At 43.6% G+C, this 25,531-nt stretch overlaps 1 protein-coding gene across 1 annotated transcript in view; it reads right to left on the bottom strand.

Annotated features, from left to right (window-relative positions):
* TMEM237 (transmembrane protein 237) overlaps window positions 1-21,546 on the bottom strand; it is a 51,660-nt gene extending 30,114 nt beyond the window's left edge. The window contains exons 1-4 of the mRNA XM_068247359.1: window positions 21,501-21,546; window positions 18,580-18,639; window positions 5,489-5,581; window positions 1,318-1,435 (exon numbers count right to left, since the gene is read on the bottom strand). Coding sequence (XP_068103460.1) covers window positions 1,318-1,435; window positions 5,489-5,581; window positions 18,580-18,639; window positions 21,501-21,546 — 317 coding nt within the window. The remainder of the gene's footprint in view (window positions 1-1,317; window positions 1,436-5,488; window positions 5,582-18,579; window positions 18,640-21,500) is intronic.
* Between the last annotated feature and the right edge of the window lie 3,985 nt (window positions 21,547-25,531).

Here is a 25,531-nt window from a genome sequence, read left to right as displayed (position 1 = left end):
TTTATATTCTCTCAGCTCCTATTGCTTTTCTGAAATACTACCTAGATAATCTCAGTGATGTTGTTTCCCAGTCAGTGCAATGCATATTTTCTATCCCTCAAGCCCCATCTACACGATATGATTCTTTGTGCGATTCGATTACGATTCTATTTACGATCCGATTAAATCCGACATGTTTGATCAGGATTCGATGGCAAATTGAATTGAATTCCGATCAGACATGTCGGATTTAATCGGATCGTAAATAGAATCGGAATCAAATGGCACAAAGAATCGTATCGTGTAGATTGGGCTTTACCCATGGCTAAAATATACATAGCTAGTAAAGCAATCAGAAAAATCATGATAATGTACACCGTCTACAATAAAGTAAGGCTATGCTTTGTCATTCCAGGTAGTCTCTAATGCTGGGCATAGACGGTTCGTTTATGCGCCGGTATCGAGCCAGCGGTGTCACCAATCATCCCCGCGGGCACTTCCTTATCAGCGTTTCGTTTCTACCATTGTCTGCATGGAGTTTGTATGTTCTCCCAGTGTATCCGTGGGTTTCTTCCTGGCACTCTGGTTTCCTCCCACATCCCAAAAACATACAGATAAATGAATTGGCTTCCCTCTAAACCACAATATATACACTACAAGATACATACACTACACGATACATACATAGATATGATACATACATAGACATATGACTATGGTAGGGATTCATTTGTGAGCCCCTCTGAGGGGCAGTTAAGTGACAAGACTGCAGAAGATGTCAGTGCTATATAAATACTAAATAATAATAATAATCTTTGGGATATCGATGCTGCAAATTGAGTTATGTATGGACACCTTAACTATGACCACTACAAACTATGCCACAGAATTAAAGTGACCCTGAGCTGTGAATAAAAATGAAATTTGGACTTACCTGGGGCTTCCTCCAGTTCCCCGTAGCCCACAAGGTCCCCCGGCTTCCTCCTGGTACCTTCCGTGGTCCTAGTCCCGACTCCGGTAATCCACGTGTCGCAATATCACGCCGGCCGGCGTAAGAGTCCTGCGCAAACGGGGCTCAGTCTTAAGAGAACCGCGCATGTGCAGGACTCTTATGCCGGCTGGCGTGATGACGCACAGCGTGCGCTATCGACTGCAGCCAAAATGGCTGGATTACCAGAGCTGGGACCAGGACCACGGAAGGTACCAGGAGGACGCCAGGGGACCTCGCGGGGTATGGGGGGCTGGAGGAAGCCCCAGGTTATTCACAGCTCTGTGTCCCTTGAAATTGCCTGCTTCAATATAAGTACAAATATTTTGCATAACTACGTAAACACTCACTTTGCTCTCCTGCGAGGTTTACGAACAATTCCTTCCTCATTGGGCTGGTAATCTGCGCCATTGACGTTGTGCACTATTGAACTATTAAGGATTTGGTTGGTGAAGGAAGTTTCAGCATCTAAAAAAAATAAATAAAAAAAAAATTGTTCAAAGTGTTTAATCAATTTACAAAATGATAAAACATAAATGTAAATTAAAGAGAAACCGCAGTGAGGGGGATATGGAGGCTACCATATACTTCAATGCGTAGCAGTCATGCGGATGTCGTTGGCTGCAATAGTGTCAAAATCACACACCTGAAACAAGCATGTGGTCAATATGGCCATTCTTTACTGTGGGTCTGTGACTGAAAGTATGAAGCTTAGTACACACATGCAATTTTGATTGACCAATCATTGGTCAATTTTACCACCTCCCTGTAGTATGAGGGCCAACAGATTTTCAATTCTATGAACAGGTTGTATAGGTAAACCCTCATACTACATGGAGGTGGTAAAATTGACCAATGATTGGTCAATCAAAATTGCATGTGTGTACTAGGCTTTAGAGACATGGGATCAGCAAGACAGCAAGGGCATTGACATACTTTAAAAGGTAAAAAAGGCTGCCTCTCACTACAGTATCCCTTTAAGTTAATATTTGTTGTGACTACATTTTGCCTCCAAAACAGCACTATTCTCATAGGTACACTTACACAAAGTCAAACAATGCATAGAATTATAGTGAAACAGGTGCCAACGATCATCATTTTCATATGTAGGTTAAAACAAAACAGCGGTGTAGGAAGCTTAAAAATAGGTGAGAAACAGATGGATTTTACTACCAGGGTGAGGTTTCATGAAACACTAAGTATAGCAACAAGACATTATACTACATCAGCAATGTCTGTCCCAGAAAAAGATTTCAAAGTAGACTCTGGGGTCTCAAGATGTTCTGTTCCAAGCTTTTTTGAAAAAGCACAAATCAGGAGGCAGCATTGAGAACTGGAGACTAATTGTAAAATGTGTGTGTCAGATAAAAGTCAGATTATGTTTACTTCCTTTCTAAATTGGAAGATGTTCAGCAGAGCTGCTTTACACTTATGATCACATTCTAACAGGGCCAGATTTACCATAAGACACAGTAAGCACGTGCCTACAGGCACCTGATGATGGAAAGGCAGCTCTCTACCCTCCCCAAGCGCCTCCCTCCCTCCTTCCCTATGCAGAGTACTGATGAGAGTCTAAATGAGAGGTTACTATCCCTGCTTTATGCATTCCACTAATGAGAGCTCACTTCAACCAGGGGAACCTCTAGCTACTTAATACTGAGGTTCTTTTAGCTACCTAATACGTGGGGGCACTTCTAGCTAATTAATATTGAGGGTACTTCTGGCTACCTAATGCTAAGGGGCACCTGTAGCTACCTATAATGGGCAAGGGAAGTAAGGGAGAAGTGACAGCTGGGACAACCGTCACACTTTCGGTGCAGTTTAGTGGGGGTTTGTAGGTTCATGGAGGGAAAAGTCTCAGGTGCCAGGACATCTGTGCCTATAGGTTCCTGTGAAGTAAATCTGGGCCTGCATTCTAGTTTAGTTTCACATCCGCCTAAAAAACTGTTGCACAGTATTGTATATTTTATGAGGAGATTGCAAGTACTTGGCTATCACAAAAGAAGGGCTGATATTTTCATGTGATTTGTGATGAATCAGGTCAAGCCCGCTTCATCAGGCAAACAAAATGGGGACATATGTAGACAAAGAAACAATGACCACAGCTATACAATTACTGCAGAAATCACACTCTGTATTATAACGTACAAAACGACATATATAAAATAATATAATATAATGTAAAATAAAATAAATGAGCTTCTATGTTAATATTGATTATTTTTTAATAAATGAATGAATATGTGCATCAGGGGTGGACAGTGAGCAAGCACGGGGGACTATGGACCAAGAGCTAGTGTAGATAATATTGATATGGGTATATTGTGAACAATAAAAATAAAATTCATTGAATGTAGAGTAATATACTGTAGTATGGGCTGGTGAATAGTTTAACTAGTGGGGTGTAGTTAACCTAGTGTATGGACCAGGTAGGGGTGTAGGGAAAAGGAGGTATGGAGTACAATAGCAGAATAGTAAAAAAGATTAGCACTTACCTGGATTTCGGCAGTAATAAGTTTAGCACCTCAGTGCTGTAATGAGGACGCTAGGTGCTTTTATGTGTATGGGTGGTGAGGGGAATCCAGTAGGGAGCTCATGTGAGTTTGGGTGGGAGGGGCTGGGTGCTATGGAGTGTGGTGGCCAATCGTTTGTTGCCATGTGGGAGGGCGGGTGTGCATGTGTTGCTCTGGCGGCCAATAGGGTGCAGCCACGTATGTAGCAAATTGCCGATAAACCGGCGCATATGGGGAGAGCGGGAGGGCGCGATGATGATGATGATGTCAGTGGATCGGGAGCCAATCCGCTGTGGGTGGATGTGTCAAATACACGTTGTGCGACAAAAAGGCCGCACCACGTGTGTTCAGTACTCTGGTGCGACTTTCATGTCGAACCGTTCGCATACAGATGGTGTGCATGCGTCAATGTTGACGCATCGCGCCTGATGTAAACTGCGCCAGCGTAGAGGCTAATCACCCATATTGAGAAAGGGCAAAATGCCCTATTTAGTATAAAATAATAGATTAGCAACAAATTTTAATAGTATAATACGCAGAAATGTGATGAATTAAAATTAAATTGATGAAATAAATAAACATATAGCCATAAATGCATATAAATATAAACATAGGGACACGTATTGGGCTGATTAATATGACTTGTGCTATGTTGCCATCTAGTGGCTGAAAATTATATGGCAAGATGTGAACCTGCTTGGGGGAATTAAGACATGTTATAATATAGCTTTGTATAAAAAGGACCTATGAGAATGGTCAATAAAAATGGCACATACAGACATGGTGGATAAAACCAATATTATAAATGAAGACAATTGCTTTGATATCATAAATTATGAATGGTACATTGGATGCAACTAAATCATAGGTAAAAAGTGTTCAGAAAAAGTAAGGGTTCAAAAGCATATGGAGATGACCATATTCCTTAATTTAACACCAATATTATGATAAAATTATAAAAAATAAATATAAAAGGAATAAAAGAGAGCGAACTGGTTAAAAGAAAAACGGTATTGGGATGTTTAATGGATTTTCTCTAATGTTTCATTAAGGCCCTCTGGAATGAGGGTTTTTAGAGTTTGAATCCAATACATTTCGTACTTTTTCAGCTGTTCAAATGCATTTGGTATTCTGGCATCCACTGAGTCAATCAGTGTGATATTGAAAAATTGTAAACGGTTATGGTGATGGGTGCTAAAGTGCCGTGATACACTGTGAAGGGGGAATTTGTTAATGATATTTTGTTTATGCTGTCCGATTCTGCAACGGGCAAACTAAACTTATTACTGCTGAAATCCCGTTATCCCCATTGTGTTTGCCTGATGAAGCGGGCTTGACCTGCGAAACGCGTTGCACTGTTATTGGGGTACCATATAATAAATGTACTTATTTATATGAAGACAGGATCTCGTGTCTGCTTTTGGGAGGCAAGCCCACCACTTCCTCCAAGAAAAGCTTTTTAAAAATGTTATCGAATCTTATCCTGCTGGCGCCTCTGTTCTACATACAAAAGACTGTAACTGCGCTTGTGCTGTAACTGTGCTTGTGCTATGGGAGCACGATGGAGGAGGCGCGCAGTCCAGTTTAATGCATATGTGGTGCCCCGCAGCCCAGCTGGGCTGTGCAGGCTTAACAGGAGAACAAAGGATCGGACCAGAAGGGCATTGATGGAGCTAATGGACTAGGGGGGGGGGGGGGGGGGGGGTCTGTAAGGAGCCCCAGGTAAGTAAAAATCCTTTTCTCCCATTTGTCTCTGGTTTACTTTATTCATTAACTGACTAAGGTAACTCCTGGATGAGCCTCCCAACACCTCTCACCACATTAATAGGCAGCCAGAAGGACAGACACAGACTGCAGCTGGGGCCCCAGATTGACCCAGGCCACATACAGCAGTATCCCCTGTGATGTCCTGAGGGCGGCCCTGACTGCACATGCAATTTACATTTTATTTTGCCTACGTATATTTTCATAGTAGTAAACCTACAAAACAGTTGTGTGGACAACACACCTATCAATTTCTTTTTTTTCTTCTTCCGCCTTTCAGGGCTGAGAGGTTCTTTACTTTCAGAAGTTCTGACAGTTGTGTCTTGTACAGCATCATCTGCAAAAACAACACAATGCAGTACCAGTTATTGTTTTAGGAAGAGCTGCTTACACAAAATCACGCAGAAGCTGTAATCATTATCATACAAAACAAATCTGGATCCATGAACAGACAGAAAAGTGAAACACAACAGCTGAAAGGATAAGTTCACACTTACCTCCAAATTGGACTGTTTTCAGCAATGTACATGTATACAGATACTGTGTAACTATTGGATCCATTCACAAATGTCCGTTGTGGCTAGGTCCTGGCGGTGTACAACTTTTCCAGACACCAGACAGAACAAGGACTTAGCAATGCTATTTATGACTTGTCCGTTAAAGTGGACACCAATGGATATGGGCAGACACAGTGGATTGTACATCAATTCCACTGTGACCATCCATGTCAGTAACCCTGACAAGTGTGAACAAAGCATTACACTACAAAATTACTGTATTTTTTATAATTTAAGATGCACTTTTCTCCCCCAAAAGTGTATGTGTAGGGGAAGTGGGGAGTCAGTGTGTCTTATAATCCAAAGGTGCGGCCAGGTGTCCCCCTACCCCCAAAAGCTCTTACCTATCAAGCGGCGCAATTGGAGTACCCCATCCGTCTCCAGCCACTGTAATGAAAAGATAGCGCTGCTGTACACAATCCTCTTCTGTGGCCTCCATACTTCCTGATACACTGGTCCCCTCTGAGCACGTCATGTGTGACCCAGGCACACTTGCACCACCAGGTCACACATGAAGTGTGCAGCTAGAGGGCACCAGTGATCAAAGGAAGTATGGAGGCCAGGGAAGATGATCGTGTAAAGAGTCGGCATCTTCTCATTATAGTGGCTGGAGATGGAAGGAGGCAGTGGCCCAAGGACTCTTAGCACATCATTGCATAGGTATGTGCATGCATTGTAGATGACAGTGTAGTTAGTGTAGCTGATGTATAGTTAGTGTAGCTGGGTGCATAGTTAGTGTAGCTGGGAGTGTAGTAAGTGTAACTGGAGGGTGACAGAGGCAGTTTGGAGGGGAAAAGGTCCTTAAAGAGACACTGAAGCGAAAAAAAAGTTATGATATAATGAATTGGTTGTGTAGTACAGATAATTACTTGGACATTAGTAGCAAAGATAATATTCTTATATTTTTATTTTCAGTTATATAGTATTTTTATAACATTGCATAATTTTCTTATATTTGCAGTTTACACACACCTCAGCATTCTAAATGATTTTACAGAGTAGGCTAGTGAACTTATGAATTGTCCTCAGCAGGAAAAAAAACAATACAGTGTCAGACACTTGAGATAATAAGCTTCAGAAGACAGAGCTCTCTGCAACTTTGAAAGTCGTGGAGCTCAATGGTCCTTTAGCATAGATAACAACTGGAGTTTCTTAACTGTTCCTGTACTGGAAACAATATTAGACTTATGTCTCTGCTCCTAATCTTTATTTATATTTTTTTTCCCTTCAGTGTCTCTTTAACTACTTTGGCCTCCTGGACGTACTAGCTACGCCCAGGAGGCCATGTGCGCGTCCGCGCACTCCCGCGGCCGATCGCGCGCATGCACGCTCGCTCCCGGCCGCGGTTCGTTAGCCTGGCAATCAGTGAATCGGGCTATGGTGCCCGATCACTGATTCCTCTCCCCCGCTGAAAAAGCGACAGCTTTTCTTGGAAGCTTCGCTTTTTCTGAGTGTAACGTACCCCATGCGTCGCTCTAAGCGTGTTACGCTTAGAGTGACGTCATGTAAACAAACTCATGGCCGCCATCTTGTGGCCAAAAAGTAAAACTACAACTAAAAGTGAAAAAAATAAAACTCAAGACACATTTACATTATAAAACTATGGTTTACATCCCACCCTCCCAAAAACACCAAAATAAAATGTTTAATACAAAAAAAACCCAAAAACATTACAATAAAAAAAAAACCCATGTAAATATTTACCTAAGGGTCTAAACTTTTAAAATATCAATATAAAGATGAAATATTTCTATTTTTTTTTTTTTTATTTTAAACTTGTAAATAGTGATAGATGCAAAACGGAAAAAATGCACCTTTATTTCCAAATAAAATATTGTCGCCATACATTGTGATAGGGACATAATTTTAATGGTGTAATAACCGGGACATATGGGCAAATACAATACGTGAGTTTTAATTATGGAGGCATGTATTATTTTAAAACTATAATGGCTGAAAACTGAGAAATAATGAATTTTTTCCGTTTTTTTCTTATTCTTCCTGTTAAAATGCATTTACAGTAAAGTGGCTCTTAGCAAAATGTACCACCCAAAGAAAGCCTAATTGGTGGCGGAAAAAACAAGATAGAGATCAGTTCATTGTGATAAGTAGTGATAAAGTTATAGGCTAATGAATGGGAGATGAAAATTGCTCAGATGCATAAAGTGAAAACGACTGTAGGCTGAAGTGGTTAAGATGCCCCTGCACTATAGACATACCAGGTTTAGTATTTTTACCACCTGATTTTTGCCCTGTAAATCTAGTTGCGTCTTATGGTCTGGAGAATCTTATAGTCCAGAAAATCCAGTAATCAAATATATCAGCTAGTCACATATTAACACCTGGGCGGTATGGACGAGCTCAGCTCGTCCATCACCGCCGGAGGCTGCCGCTCAGCCCTGCTGGGCCGATTTGCGCCAAATAAAGAGCAGCACACGCAGCCGGCACTTTGCCAGCCGCGTGTGCTGCCCGATCGCCGCCGCTCTGCGGCGATTCGCCGCGAGCAGCGGCGAAAGAGGGTCCCCCCAGCCGCCTGAGCCCTGCGCAGCCGGAACAAAAAGTTCCGGCCAGCGCTAAGGGCTGGATCGGAGGCGTCTGACGTCAGGACGTCGGCTGACGTCCATGACGTCACTCCGCTCGTCGCTATGGCGACGGTGTAAGCAAAACAAGGAAGGCCGCTCATTGCGGCCTTCCTTGTTTATTCTGGGCGCCGGAGGCGATCGGAAGAACGCCTCCGGAGCGCCCTCTAGTGGGCTTTCATGCAGCCAACTTTCAGTTGGCTGCATGAAATAGTTTTTTTTTAATTTAAAAAAAACCCTCCCGCAGCCTCCCTGGCGATCTTATCATACTGAAAATGTAATGTATACATAGTTTATTTTGACTTCATATCATATAAACTGGCAGTCAGATACAATTCGTGTGCTTCTATTTGTTTGGTGGTAATTTGTTAATTCATTAACTTAACTTTAAATGGTAGATTAAACATAAAAAAGAAAACAAAGGAAAAAACAGCTTTGGTAAAACTACGAATTTCTGTAATATAATTTGAAACTAAAATGCCAAGCCATTGTAACATGAGCTTTCCATAGGAGCACCTGTGCCATCTAGTGGGGAAGGTTGGAAAATGTCTCCAATTTCTATATACAGTACTGATCAGTAGGAATAAGGTCCACACAAAACGCTAAAATACAATGACCAGGACTCAAATGTATGAAGTGCAAATTCGATCAAACCATTTATTGATGGAGTTTAGTAGTTACAATGACATTCTTAGTGACAATAGACCAACAACTTCGTAAAGATGAGGGCAAATTTCTTGGTACTGCCTCCCAAAAACAATAAAACAACTGAAGAACCACCCACAATTGTCAGCAGGGCTGTGGAGTCGGAGTCGGAGTCGTGGAGTCGGGCAATTTTGGGTGCCTGGAGTCGGAGTCAGAGTCGGGAAAAAATGCACCGACTCCTAATGAATTTGTAACTGTAATTAAAATAGAAAATATGATAAAATGTTCTATTTCTCAGATAATAGTCATTAAAAATAATGTATATATACAGTATATATACAGTAATAGCTATGCTTAGTCCACAAAAATGAAATAAACCAATCAAAATTAGTTACTTGTGCTGCTTCAATAAAGCAGTCCCCGTATTTTTAAGGTCAGATATACATATCTGATTGTGACTGTATATATGATGTGTACACAGGAATCTCTTATATATACTAAATAACATCTATGCTGTAAGAATAAAGCCTGATGTGTAGCTGTGTCACTAATAGAGATGGTCAATGAGATGGAAATAATTCTGCACTGATGCTGATTTATGCAAATGTATGCACTCCCTTTGCTGATGAAATCAAATAATTTGATATGTTGTTAAAATTTGGTTTGGTGACTACAAATTAAAGGGTACCTGAGACGGATGAAAAGTAAAGTTTTATACATACCTGGGGCTTCCTCCAGCCCCCTTCAGGCTAATCAGTCCCTCGCTGTCCTCCACCACCCGGATCTTCTGCTATGAGTCCTGGTAATTCAGCCAGTCAGCGCTGTCCGGCCGCATGCCGCTCCCACAGCCAGGAACATTCTGCACCTGCGCAATAGTGCTGCACAGGTGTAGTATGCTCCTGGCGGCGGAGTGTGTGCATGCGCACTACGCCCGACTGGTTCAAGTACCTGGACTCATAGCAGAAGATCCAGGTGGTGGAGGAGGACAACGAGGGACTGATTATCCTGAAGGCGGCTGGAGGAAGTCCCAGGTATGTATAAAACTTTAATTTCATCTGTCTCAGGTTTACTTTGTTACACAGTAGTACTATACTCTACATATGCACTCCCCACAGAGCTGCAGGGAATCCACTGAGAATGCTGTGCACTTTGAACACAGAGGTGTTGTCTGTCACCCATAAACCTTGTTTAGATTGTGCATAAAGAATGTGTAATAGAGGAAGAATCTCCTCATTCCCCTGCAGAGTACCTGCACATCATTCTTACATGTACCCACACTTACATTGCCTAGGGCCTGATAGATGTTCTTTGTTCCGGTTTGTACCTTTTACAAGTACTCTTGCCTAGTTAAGGACTAGTTTTAGTCTAAAGGGAATAAATATAGTAGTCTACATATCCTTCTCACTTCAGTTGTCTTGTAAAATTCCTAAGCGTTGGCAGTTAACCACCCTGGCGTTCTATTAAGATCGCCAAGGCGGCTGCGGGAGGGTTTTTTTAAATAAAAAAAAAACTATTTCATGCAGCCAACTGAAAGTTGGCTGCATGAAAGCCCACTAGAGGGCGCTCCGGAGGCGTTCTTCCGATCGCCTCCGGCAGCCAGAAGTAACACGGAAGGCCGCAATGAGCGGCCTTCCGTGTTTTGCTTACTTCGTCGCCATGGCGACGAGCGGAGTGACGTCATGGACGTCAGCCGACGTCCTGACGTCAGCCGCCTCCGATCCAGCCCTTAGCGCTGGCTGGAACTATTTGTTCCGGCTGCGCAGGGCTCAGGCGGCTGGGGGGACCCTCTTTCGCCGCTGCTCGCGGCGGATCGCCGCAGAGCGGCGGCGATCGGGCAGCACACGCGGCTGGCAAAGTTCCGGCTGCGTGTGCTGCTTTTTATTTGAACAAAATCGGCTCAGCAGGGCCTGAGCGGCAGCCATCGGCGGTGATGGACGAGCTGAGCTCGTCCATACCGCTAAGATGGTTAAGAGACGAATTTCATGTTACATACTTTTAATCAACAAAATTGTAATATGCAAATTAGAGGAGTCGGAGTCGAGGAGTCGGAGTCGGTGGAATCCTAAACTGAGGAGTCGGAGTCGGTGGATTTTTGGACCGACTCCACAGCCCTGATTGTCAGTGGAATACACTGAAATAAGTAATTGGCACTCACATTGTTTAGGGTATATTTAACAAATATTAGACTTTGTTGCAGAGTTTTGATGCAACAAAATATTTAAAACACTTTTTAACTCTATAGTACAAATTATGAGCGCATACATATAAGACACCAGGAAGATTTCCAAAAACACACAAACAAAATCATGGGAGGTGGCCATTTATTTTTCTTCTGCCAAAGAATAGGCTAACATTGTCCCCCTCATGATCTGAGCCATGCATGTATGAGTATCTGTGCTCATTCACTCTTTGCGCAGTTTAAAGGGAACCTTAAGCGAGGAAAATTATTTAAAATAAACACAGGATGTAACTGAAAATGAATACTACATACTAACCTCAGCGTCAGTTCCTCTCAGAAGCTCACCATTTTCTTCTTACAGTGATCCCTTCCAGTTCTGACAATCACCCCCTGTCAGTTATAACTGAATGTGCAAGGTAATGTCCATGTTTCCCTATGGCTCAAGTGGGTGATATTACAGTTTAACAGTGTGCTGACCAGGAAGCTATTAGGGGGTAATGGCCATTAAAATGGAGGACGGAAAAATCCATTGATAACAGTGGACAAATGAGACGCAGGAGAAGAGAAACAGATTGAGTAGTAGACTACACAGGAGGTAAGTATGACCTGTGTATGGTTATTTTGACTTAATATTTTCAGTTCAGGTTCTCTTTAACCACTTGAGGACCGTCTACAGCCGATGGGCGGCGACAAAGCCTTAACGACCGCAATACGCCCATCGGCGGCTAATCCTCATGTGGCTGCTGGCCGGGGATCGCACGCTGTTATGTGCGCGCATCCTCCGGCAATAGGCTCCGCCCACCCACATCGTCAACCCGCCGGCCAATCGGTAGCGCCGGTGGGTTGTTAACCCGACGATCGCCGCATAGGAAGCGTATAATACGCTTTGTAATGTATACAAAGTGTATTATACAGGCTGCCTCCTGCCCTGGTGGTCCCAGTGTCCGAGGGACCACTAGGGCAGGCTGCAGCCACCCTAGTCTGCACCCAAACACACTGATCTACCCCCCCCCCTGCTCCCTGATCGCCCACAGCACCCCTCAGACCCCCCCCCCTGCCCACCCCCCAGACCACTGTTTGCACCCAATCACCCCCCTAATCACCCATCAATCACTCCCTGTCACTATCTGTCAACGCTATTTTTTTTTACTCCCTAAACTGCCCCCTGGGGACTCCTGATCACCCCCACCCCTCAGATTCTTCTCCCCAGACCCCCCCCCCCCAGTGTACTGTATGCATCTATACCCCCTGATCACCTGTCAATCACCCATCAATCACCCCCTGGCACTGCCACCCATCAATCACCCCCTGTCACTGCCACCCATCAATCAGCCCCTAACCTGCCCCTTGCGGGCAATCTGATCACCGACCCACACCATCAGATCGCCTAAACACCCACTAATTACCCATCAATTACCCATCAATCACCCCCTATCACCACCTGTCACTTTTACCCATCAGATCAGACCCTAATCTGCCCCTTGCGGGCACCCAATCACCCGCCCACACGCTCAGATTGCCTTCAGACCCCCCTTATCAATTAGCCAGTGCATTATTTACATCTGTTCTTGACTGTAATAACCCACTGATCACCTGTCAATCACCTATCAATCACCCATCAATCACCCCCTGTCACTGCCACCCATCAATCACCCCCTGTCACTGCCACCCATCAATCAGCCCCTAACCTGCCCCTTGCGGGCAATCTGATCACCCACCCACACCAATAGATCGCCTGAAGACCCGCCGTCAGATCACCTCCCAAGTGCATTGTTTACATCTGTTCTCTCCTCTAAACACCCACTAATTACCCATCAATCCCCCCGTCACCACCTGTCACTGCTACCAATCAGATTAGACCTCTATCTGCCCCTAGGGTACCCAATCACCCACCCACACCCTCAGAACGCCCTCAGACCCCAGCCCTGATCACCTCGCCATTGCATAGCTTGCATCTATTCCCCCCTTTAATCACACCTTGAGACACCCATCAATCACCTCCTGTCACCACCTGTCACCCCCTAGCACACCTACCCATCAGATCAGGCCCTAATTTGCCCCGTGTGGGCTCCTGATCACTTGGCCAAACCCTCAGATCCCCCTCAGACCCCCTTCCGATCACCTTCCCAGTGCATTGATTGCATCTATTTTCCCCTCTAACCACTCCCTGAAACACCCATCAATCACCTCCTGTCACCCCCCTAGCACTCCTATTCATCAGATCAGGCCCAATACAACCTGTCATCTAAAAGGCCACCCTGCTTATGACCGGTTCCAAAAAATTTGCCCCCTCATAGACCACGTCATCAAAATTGAACAGTCATTTTGAGACATTTGGTTTCCGGACTACTCACGGTTTTGGGCCCGTAAAATGCCAGGCAAGTATAGGAACCCCACAAGTGACCCCTTTTTAGAAAAATGACACCCCAAGGTATTCTGTTAGGTGTATGACGAGTTCATAGAAGATTTTATTCTTTGTCAAAAGTGTCATTTTTCACTAACTTGTGACAAAAAATAAAATCTTCTATGAACTCACCATACACCTAACGGAATACCTCGGGGTGTCTTCTTTCTAAAATGGGGTCACTTGTGGGGTTCCTATACTGCCCTGGCATTTTAGGGGCCCTAAACCGTGAGGAGTAGTCTAGAAAACAAATGCCTCAAAATGACCTGTGAATAGGACGTTGGGCCCCTTAGCGCACCTAGGCTGCAAAAAAGTGTCACACATGTTGCATCGCCGTACTCAGGAGAAGTAGTATAATGTGTTTTGGGGTGTACATTTACACATACCCATGCTGGGTGGGAGAAATCTCTCTGTAAATGGACAATTGTGTGTAAAAAAAAAAATCAAAAATTTGTCATTTACAGAGATATTTCTCCCACCCAGCATGGGTATATGTAAAAAATACACCACAAAACACATTATACTACTTCTTCTGTGGCACTTTTTTGCAGCCTAACTGCGCTAAGGGGCCCTAAAGTCCAATGAGTACCTTTAGGATTTCACAGGTCATTTTGCGACATTTAGTTCAAGACTACTCCTCACGGTTTAGGGCCCCTAAAATGCCAGGGCAGTATAGGAACCCCACAAGTGACCCCATTTTAGAAAGAAGACACCCCAAGGTATTCTGTTAGGTGTATGACGAGTTCATAGAAGATTTTATTTTTTGTCACAAGTTAGCGGAAAATGACACTTTGTGAAAACAATACAAAACAAATCAATTTCCACTTGTGACAAAAAATAAAATCTTCTATGAACTCACCATACTCCTAACTGAATACCTTGGGGTGTCTTCTTTCTAAAATGTGGTCATTTGTGGGGTTCCTATACTGCCCTGGCATTTTAGGGGCCCTAAACCGTGAGGAGTAGTCTTGAAACCAAATGTCGCAAAATGACCTGTGAAATCCTAAAAGTACTCATTGGACTTTGGGCCCCTTAGCGCAGTTAGGGTGCAAAAACGTGCCACACATGTGGTACTCAGGAGAAGTAGTATTTTTTTTTAAAATCATACTTTATTAGTATTAAATCCAAATAATACAACTACACATTTACATGGAATATCCAATCAAATTCTTACAATGCATATGTCCCGTGTTAATAGAGACTACAAATGCTATTATTTCTCAAGTTACTCTCTTCTGAACATAATAACCACCTATTCTTCATACTAGCTCAAGAATAAGCTTTTTATTTGATTGGATTCTTATTTCTCTATATATATCTCCTATGACCGCAGCTCCTAGTCAAGAGAGACACTCTGAGCCGTAGGTCCAAGAGAAAGAAGAAAAAAAAAAAAAAAAAAAAGGAAGAAGAAAAAGGGAGAAGAAAGAAAGAAAGAAAAAAAAAACATCTTCCCTTCAAATATGTCTATATCCATATCCATATAGCTATAGGTTACGCTCCAGATTCCCAACCGCCCATATTGCTGGATACCTGCCTATATATGCATCTCCATGCGCCTGTAAAGAGTCTCTCTGTAATCAAGCCAGAGTGACCACTGTCTGGAAAACGTGTCTTCCTTCTTTTGTGCCGAGGATACCAGCTCTTCCATTCTCATTATGTTATTCATTGCATCTGCTAGCTCAACCTCTCCTAAATATCTATCTTCTTTCCAATGTTTAGAGATCACGTATCTAACTGACCCCATAATATAACCAAGAGTTAATCTGTTTACGTGACTAAATTTACCAGGGAACATAGATAGTAAAGCTATTTCTGGGCAATGATCTATCTGACACTGATTCATCTCTTCAAACCACCTGAAAGCTATTTCCCACAAACCTTGTATTCTATCACATTTCCACCACATATGCGTATAGTCTCCCCCCCGCTGGCCACATCTCCAACATGTATCTGTGAGTCCCTCCTTCCATCTACATATCTAGGCCGGGGTGCGGTACCAGCGGGTTAATAATCTATAATTCCTCTCTTGGACTGAACTCGAGATGGATGATTTATGGGTCAGTGTCAGTGATTTTTTCCATTTGACTTTCGAAAAGGATTTTCCGAGGTCTGCTTCCCATGTGGAGATAATATTATCAAAAGGGTTTGATGTAGTATTCCCGAGGATTTGGTACATTTTTGATAAAACATGTTCGGGTCTAGAATCATTCACACACAAATCCTCAAACTTCAAACAATCTCTCACTATCCCTTGGTCCCTCCCAATCGATTTAACGTAGCTATGTAGCTAGTGGTATTGGAACCAGTTCGGAGACCAAGAACTCTCCTTACTGATCTTCCCCATATCCGCCATAGGAAGCAGTATTCCCTCCGCCAAAACCCTTCTCAACTGTGGCCAATTTTCCCTAGAGATACCTATAAAGGTATCGACTCCAACTGCCGTCGGGAAAGCCAAATTGTCGATTTATTGGGGTCAATGGCCCCAGTATAGATGACACTAGCTGATTATTAAATATTAGGTTATCCCATACCATCAGCACATTCCTAACCCACAAGGGTAAATTAGTTAATGATCTTCTAAGTTTCTTAGGGGTCCAGGGTAATGCCCTCATATCCAGCTCTAAGATCTGTGACTCCAGCTCCACCCATTGTTTAGATTCTCTACTGTGATGTTAATCTACTATATGTGATAGGGCTATAGCCTTGTGATATAATTCAATGTATGGGAGTCCTAGCCCACCTACTTCCTTAGACTTACACAGCAGAGAATAACGAAGTCGTGGGATCTTCTTGTGTCCCCAGATGTACTTGGCGAATATTGACCTTATTGACTTGAAGACTGTTTTCGGAATGAATAAGGGAAGCGCGTTAGTAGTAGTAGTATAATGTGTTTTGGGGTGTATTTTTACACATACCCATGCTGAGTGGGAGAAATCTCTCTGTAAATGGACAATTGTGTGTAAAAAAAAAAAAAAAAAAAATTGTCATTTACAGAGATATTTCACCCACCCAGCATGGGTATGTGTAAAAATACACCCCAAAACACATTATACTACTTCTCCTGAGTACGGCAATACCACATGTGTGGCACTTTTTGCAGCCTAACTGCGCTAAGGGGCCCAAAGTCCAATGAGCACCTTTAGGCTTTACAGGGGTGCTTACAATTTAGCACCCCCCCAAAATGCCAGGACAGTAAACACACCCCACAAATGACCTCATTTTGGAAAGTAGACACTTCAAGGTATTCAGAGAGGAGCATAGTGAGTCCGTGGCAGATTTCATTTTTTTTATCGCAAGTTAGAAGAAATGGAAACTTTTTTTTTTGTCTCAAAGTGTCATCTTCCGCTAACTTGTGACAAAAAAATAAAATCTTATATGAACTCACTATGCCTCTCAGTGAATACTTTGGGATGTCTTCTTTCCAAAAAGGGGTCATTTGGAGGGTATTTATACTATCCTGGAATTTTAGCACCTCATGAAACATGACAGGTGGTCAGAAAAGTCAGAGATGCTATCAAAGACATGTAGCACAATAAATTTGGACAAAAATGTATACAGAAATTTTACTTTATTTGAAAAATGTCAGCACAGAAAGTAAAAAAAATATTTTTTGGACAAAATTCATGTTTTTTTTGATGAATATAATAAAAAGTAAAACTCGCAGCAGCAATCAAATAGCACCAAAAGAAAGCTGTATTAGTGACAAGAAAAGGAGGTAAAGTTCATTTAGGTGGTAAGTTGTATGACCGAGCAATAAACCATGAAAGCTGCAGTGGTCTGAATGGAGAAAAAGGCTCTGGTCCTTAACCTCCTTGGCGGTAACCCCGAACTACGTAAGCCGCGCAGGAGGTTTTCTCCGGCCCTGCTGGGCCGATTTGTTTAATTTTTTTTTTTAGCTGCGTCAGCACACCGATCGCCGCCGCCCCGCGCTCGATCGCCGCTATCCGTCGTGCCGCGCGCCCCCCCCCCCCCCCAGACCCCGTGCACTGCCTGGCCAATCAGTGCCAGGCAGCGCTGAGGGGTGGTTCGGGACTCCCAATGACATCCCGACGTCGGTGACGTCATCCCGCCCCGTCGCCATGGCGACGGGGGAAGCCCTCCAGGAAATCCCGTTCTTTGAACGGGATTTCCTGATCGGAGATTGCCGAAGGCGATCGAAGCGGGCGGGGGGATGCCGCTGAGCAGCGGCTATCATGTAGCGAGCCCTGGGCTCGCTACATGATATAAGAACATTTTTTTTAAAAAAAACTGCTGCGCTCCCTCCTGGCGGAATTTTTTATACCGCCAGGGGGGTTAAGGGGCGAAAATACTGTGGTCCTCAAGTGGTTAAGTGTTACAAACAGGGCTGTGGAGTTGGTACAAAAATCATCCGACTTCAACTCCGACTCCAGGTACCCAAAATGGCTCCGACTCCTTAGTCTTATACTTACCAGGACTGTGGATTTGGTACAAATATCATCTGGCTCCCAATTCTACAGGAAGGCAGACATTGAAATTTTGCCTAGGCAAAGTTCCTGATGAAGGCTTCAGGAAAGATTTAAACTAACAAACATACTCTCTAAGGGCTCTTTCACATCTACAACGCGTGCAGGAGCCATTCTCCTGCAAGCGTTATATGCCCTGCGGCGTGTCGTTGGGATGCTGCGGTGCAACGCAATCAGCGGCAGTAGTAATTAACCCGACGGGAAACCGCCGGCTCCCGACGATTAAAAGCTCCCGGGTGCGTCATACCGCAACGCATCGAAACGCAGCATTGGGTGTGAAAGGCAACGTGAAAGTCTATAGACTTTCATTTTACCTTGGTTAACGCAAAGTGTCGACTTTGCGTTAAAACGCAGCAAATGGGCTCTAGTGTGAATGAGCCCTAAAATAATATTGTCAGTTTACTTGATTGTGAAAACGGTTATACATTTAAACTTAGAATGCAGGTGGCAAGTCAGCTTTTAGAACTCATATAAACAGTTACATTACCATTAGCCAATGTGCTGCTTGTCTTTGACTTTTTCTTCTTTGGACGACTTATAGGAATTTCTTCAAGAAAAAATATGTAAAGAAAAATTTAAAATGCATACAGACATAACCCATCTAGAAATTACTTAAAATAAGCCTTCCATAACAAACAGTAGCAAATAATACTGCATTGTGGCTACTTTTACAAATTACTAAGATTGTTTTTGACTCCCACCTTTACTCTGCACAAGAAAGTCTTGACAATTGCGCTTCTTCCTAATTTCCACTACTGCAATTGAGCTACTATAGAAAGTATAGGAGCTCAAATGCACCAAAAATGTGGCAGGAGGACAATTGCACTCTGGAGAAAATTATGCAGCATACTAATTGCACTAACGGAAACAATTTTACTGAACTCTGTGTTTTGTGATGATCCGTTAGCGATTGCAAAGGGATCCCAAAAGGCAACATAGTGGAAAAGAGCCCTCTAAGCCGCAATACAGAGGAAATTATGCTGTTCTAATACCCCTATTATTAGCATTGTGTAATAGTGACAGCATCTATTCCTCCAAAGAGCTAGTGTTAAAAAAAATGCTTTCACACACCTTTATTTACGATGAACTAACAGATGATTCTAAAGGTAGCCATACATCTAGCGATTCTGATTTCATCGACAAAGAAATCAACTTTATTACAGATTCGACTTCAGTATGGTTGATCAAAAGTCGATCGACTAGTGATCCACACACTACAAATGATATCCCAGCAGTGGCGTAGCTAAGGAGCTGTGGGCCCTGATGCAAGTTTTACAATGGGGCCCCCCAAGCACTCTATACATAACAATTGATATGGCGCACCAAAACCTGCCAATGGCAACTACAGTGTCCGAGGTGCAAGAAGGGGATGGGAAATAGCTTGCTAATGATTACCACTGTTCAAAGTATCTATAGAAGTGATTATTATGAGCACAGGACCAATAGCGAGCGAATACTGTAGTTGAGGGAGGGCCCTTTAGGGCACCGATGCAGTCGCAACCTCTGCTACCCCTATTGCTACGCCCCTGATCCTATGTGATTCACCTACACATTCGTTCGAATGACATGTGAAGAGTAGCCGATTGACCGATATATTGCATCATGATTGATCGGCTAAATTGGTCGATTCGACATGAAATCAGCCACTTTTCATCGATTTCTGGAACATACTCGATTCTCTCTCGATACAAAAAATGATCAAATCAAATAGTCGATCGTACAGCCAAATCACTAGATGTATGGCTACCTTAAAGGAAAATGTTAAAACATCTGTCCATGAAATGACTCAAGAGACAGAGGGCGTAATGCAAGTCACTTTTTCTCCTGCGTTTTAGATAATATTCATCTTCTCCGCAATTGCCAGGCAATCTGCATTTTTAAAAGGAAATAAATATGTCAGCCTTCATATTATTCTCTGCTTATGTGTGCTTTAAAATGAATTCATGCTGCACTGGTCTTGTAAATATACTGCCAGGCTCCCTCCCACACTTTATATGTCCCCCCCAGGAATTCCCCACCCTAAGCCAATAGAATAGGGGGCATTACTGACAGTCTGGCTATGTACCCTAACTGAAAGCAGTGTTGTAAGAAGAGTTACAGCTTTTGGTTGGAATGGAATAGTAGGATATTGCATTTACCTTGGAATGTGCTTTATCGGTGAATATTCCCATTCAAATGCATGAGAAAGAAAGCAGAAAAGAACAAATTCATTAGGCAACAATAATGTATTAAAAACTGTCAGAAAACATGAAAAATGAAGAGATGGATGTGCTTGATACTTTAGAATTACTGTACTTAGAAGTATGCTATATCAATGCAAATTGCTTGTAAAAAATGAAGTGATCGTAGAATGAATAACTGATTTTACCCTCAATGAGGGCCAGAATCCACTAAGGCCTCATTCACACTATGCAAGAATGTCACACGTGCATAGACAGCACTTCTGCTGCACGCATTTTCAAAAAAGAGCAGCACTGATCCTATTCGCTATAATGAATGGGATCAGAAGTGCAGCGCATGGCAACGCAGATGTTGTGTGATCGTGCGCGCCTAACACAACTGTGTCTGCTTCCGTCCGCTTTTCAGCATCTGTAACATTGATCTGTTGCTGAAAAGTGGACACCACTGCGTTAGTGGGCTCGGGCCCTCACTGAAGAAACCTGGGAATTCCCAGGCTTACAGTTTGAATCTATTTCTCATTTAGCAGCAATAAGAACATACATCAATCAGCCTCAAACATTAAACACACAGGGCCATATGCAATTCACTTTTCCTCCTAAATTTTCACTGAGATAATTTTTCATCAACTATCCTATATAATAATCTGCCTGTGTCCCTGTGCCCTCCTGTTTCTGTGCATTTAGGCCAGCGCACATGCGCGGCACGGGGGCGGACTTTAGACAGCACAGGAGGACGGGTGTGCGTGTGTGTTGCGGCATGCGTGTGTGTGTGTGGGGGGGGGTGGAGGGGTTTGTGAGGGGCGTAGCGGCCAAGGCCCAGTGCCCATTATTGCAACGGGCCTAAGGTCTTGTTTAAAATAGCTTTCAAGCTTTTTTCAGCTGAAAAAGTAAGTGAAAAAGTTTTATCAAAATTATTTGGGGTATTTTATTGCTTTCTAGTGGCTTAAAATGCATTTTATTGACAAGTTTAAAAATATCACCCAAGAAAAAACTTAGGAGAAAAAGTTAATTGCACACGGACCACAGACCCTTATCCAATTCACTTTTTCTCCTAAGTTTTCTCTCAGGATATTTATTTATTTAATCTTCTGTTTAAAACAACTTTTCAGCACTCTGCAACTGAAAAAGTTTCAAAAAGTAGATGAAAAGGTACTGTTAATATTCAGAGTATTTTGTAGCTTGCTGGTAGTGTTAAAGGCATTTTACTGATAAGGAGGGAAAATATCACCTTGGAGAAAATACTCCAAAACTGCAAGATTTCCGAGAGAATTCATACTTAAAGATAACCTCTAAAGTCTAAAAAAAAAAAAAAATGAGATTTACTCACCTGGGGCTTCCTTCAGCCCCCAGCAGCCGATCGGTGCCCTCGCAGCTCCGCTCCGATGCCTCTGCACCCGCCGGCGACGATTTCCGGTTTCGCCGTCACCGGCCGACAGGCATGGGAACGCCAGGAGGCCGCAATAGCAGCATAGGGGGCGATATACAGGCTGGGAACGCGAACAATCACTCGCGTTCCCATGCCTGTCGGCCGGTGACGGCCAAACCGGAAGTGCTCGCCGGCGGGTCCTGGGACATCGGAGCGGAGCTGCGAGGGCACCGATCGGCTGCTGGGGGCTGAGGGAAGCCCCAGGTGAGTAAATCTCATTTTTTTTTGTTGACTTAAGGTTCGCTTTAAATAGATCAGGAATCGACCAGCAGTTTATAGGCAGCTGAGGGATCTCTCTCCGATCAGAGAGAGAGATTTGTCTCTTGGTCGAATCTGCCCATTATCGCTCGATGTATAGGCACATTTATTGTGATCTGATATGACCTAGATGTGGGTTTTAAGTCATAAACCATTAATAGCAGACAATTGTTAATGAACCCAGTCCAAATATGCTAAATCGCTTATAAGGGGTTAATGGAGATGCAGTATTAAATTACGCACGCACGCACGCACGCACGCACGCACGCACACACTAAAAAAAATCCTCAGTACCTTGGCAAATGCGGAAGGGCACGTGGTGCTGCCTGCAAAAAAAGAAATGTGAGATTAAACTTTCATTGGAAAAAAAAAATATTTGCTTGCAGAGCAAGGCCTTGTTCACATTGCGTTTCGTTCGCGTGTCCGTCCGCGTTGGTTTTTTTTTTTCCGATTCCCGGCGCTTGGGTGGGCGATTCATTTTTGTGCTTAGCGGTTTTCTAAACGTTTTTTTCTGAACGGTTTTGTAATTCACTCCCTGATGCAAGTCAGGAAGTGAACTCTTTGACCCGGAAAAGAATAAATATAATGGGCTTGATTCACTAACCGGCGCTAAGTGTTAGCACCGGAGTGAAAAGCCACTTAATGCCTTAAATGTAGCTGTGCGCGCATTAACAGCAGCGCAAAGCTACATCGCGCACAGGACCACCCACATGGCGCGCAGCGCGGCTGGACAGTAATAGTGCATGGTGTGACGTTATCGTCGCACCCGCTGCCCTGTAAACGTCGCACCCGGTGCGATGAAACCAGCACATCGGGTGCCCCCGAAACGGCGCATCAATGCTGTGGTTTGCGCCCATAAACTATTAAGGCCTCCTTACCGGCTTAGTGCCGGTTAGTGAATTGAGGCCAATGTATTTATTCTTAACAACATGAGCGCAATCGCCTTAATGCGTATTTTTGTACGCGTTGAGCGATTTTCCTACAACATCCATTGACACGAAATCGCCCTGAAAATGGAACATGCACCGCTTTCATAGTCGCACCATGAACGACCCGCGCCGATATGAATATTAATACATATTGGTGTATTGATCAAAACCTGAGAAACCCATAGTCTAAGCAAAATTCATTGTAATAAAGGGATGAAATTCAGGGTTCAAAATCTACAAAAAACGATGCCACAGTACGGATAACTGTCATATAAAAAATAACTTTTATTATTCATACCTATAAAACACACCTACAAACCCCCATAATAAAATACCCTCTAATAGGGTACTACCAGTGAGATTCCCACAGTGCGCTCTGTAATATAAAAAAAAAAAAGCGAACATAATCGCCTAAACACCTGATCTGAGGCCTCTGATGAAAAACATCCATGCAGATATGTCTATCAAAAAAGTATATAGATATAGATCAGTAAAATACTGATTGAATATCAACAAAAAAAAGATGCTGGTCCAGAACTTGCAAAAGTCCATGTACTGTGTGCCTATTCTGCTAGAATGCACAAATCACCATATAAACGGACTTAGCTGGTGTAAAAAGCATGAATTATTGTGCATATGCTGCCAACTGTGCCTTTTTGTATAAAGCCATGAGTATAACAGAGCCAAAAAACAATTAGAACGGTCTCACCATATTTGCCACCCTTTCGCAGTGGAGTTGCTGGATGCTTCCAGTAAATTATAAACAGGCCTTGCTTCACCGCTCTGGCGACGTCTCGCCTTGCGGTTATCAAAGCTCCATGTTGTACTCTCGGCTGCTTTAATAAGGTAGAATACTTGTGGGAGAGCTGGCAGGCACTCGGAGAAAGCTGTGGATGACTGGCATAGGTATGAATACACCCAGTAACCTATGTGCTCAAGACATATCATTGCATTCCAGCGGTTCTGGAGGTGTGTTTAGCTTCTAAGGGTACAATGGTTAATTTGCATATATTCAGCAGTGGTGCCTGGGAGACATCTCGAGCTCACTCCAACCTGAATTATCGCAAATTCTTTCTGTTTTAGGAAAGCAAACTTTTGTTTTTCTTAACATCTTAGTAAGGGGGCTTTTAGGACCATTGTAGTCCCTTACACACCCCAATGAGTTCTGGGTCACCATGAACTTGCTGGTTAGTCTGTGCCTCTCGGATTTACAAGCCCTACTCCATGGAGCCAAATTAATCCATGCCATGCACTGATGAGGATCAAACAATCCGAAACAGTCTGTATGCATGTTGGATTATTATGGCTCTGTACATATTAACAAGCTGACACATCATTGCATTCCAGCGGTTCTGGAGGTGTGTTTAGCTTCTAAGGGTACAATGGTTAATTTGCATATATTCAGCAGTGGTGCCTGGGAGACATCTCGAGCTCACTCCAACCTGAATTATCGCAAATTCTTTCTGTTTTAGGAAAGCAAACTTTTGTTTTTCTTAAGACAGCAGGGAGAGTAAATGCAAGCAAATTGGGAGACAGAAAATGTCTGGCACTATAGTTTATTAGTGCAGCATATGCAAAAAGACGTTCTGTGGCAAATACATATCGTGTGCAGAAACGTGCAGGCAGATAAGCATCAAAGCATGGACATCACAAAAGCGTCTACGCTGTACCTGGGTGTATGGGAGGTGGCTGGTGTGGGCGCCAGAGGGTGCACGGTCCTTACGACCGTTTCGCAGGGCGGCTGCCGAGCTTCATCTGAGATGTGCACCTCAGATAAAGCTCGGCAGCCGCCCTGCGAAATACACCCAGGTACAGCGTAGACGCTTTTGTGATGTCCAATAATAAACTATAGTGCCAGACATTCCCTGTCTCCCAATTTGCTTAATAAGGTAGATGCAGTCCCAGTCTACGTAAAAGTCACCACGGTCCCACTGTTCAGGCACTGTAGCAGCACATCCCAAACGTGCAGTGAGGGGCTGTCACACGTGTCGACCGGTTTTCTCAAGACACCTAAGTGTTGCATGCTAGTGTTGTCCGGATCATGAACGATTCGGATCTTTGATCCGAATCTCTTTTGTGAGTCGAATCATCCGAATCATCAAAATGAGTGATTCGGATTGCAAAAGGGGCGGGGCCAGGAGTGACACGCCCCCCTCTCAGCGGGCAGCGGGGTCCTGGAAGCAGAGCAGAGATGGATCGCTCTGTTGGAGGGGACTCAGGGGAGCCAGCCTTGCAGGGACAGGTAGAGGGGACATCGGTGCCACTGCCAGATATGTGTAGAGCACACATACTGGCTATAACGTGCTGCTCATTATAGGCTGTCTGTTCCGTAGTTGTGCACAGTGAACACATTGGAAACTTTTGGCTCAGCACAGCTCAGTAACTTTGCAGGCACTGTGATTGCAGCGCAATATGATCCTGCTGCACTGGGCACTAAACAGCTGCACTTCACTTCTGGGAATGCTTTGGGGAATTTTTTCTTTTACTTGCATTCAGAGTATACAGATGAACATACAGATAAAATATATGTAATGCATATGATTGCAGCATGTGGGTATTGCGTGCAAACAAACATTTCTGCTCTCTTCTCGTCCCTCCTCTGTCCACTCCCTGCCCTCTGTCCATCTTCTCCCCTTCTCAGAGTGT

The sequence above is a fragment of the Hyperolius riggenbachi genome, chromosome 7 (genome assembly GCF_040937935.1).
Source record: "Hyperolius riggenbachi isolate aHypRig1 chromosome 7, aHypRig1.pri, whole genome shotgun sequence".
Classification (NCBI taxonomy): Eukaryota; Metazoa; Chordata; class Amphibia; order Anura; family Hyperoliidae; genus Hyperolius; species Hyperolius riggenbachi.
Note: the sequence above shows the minus strand (reverse complement) of the source record. Positions and strands in the feature narration are given on the sequence as shown.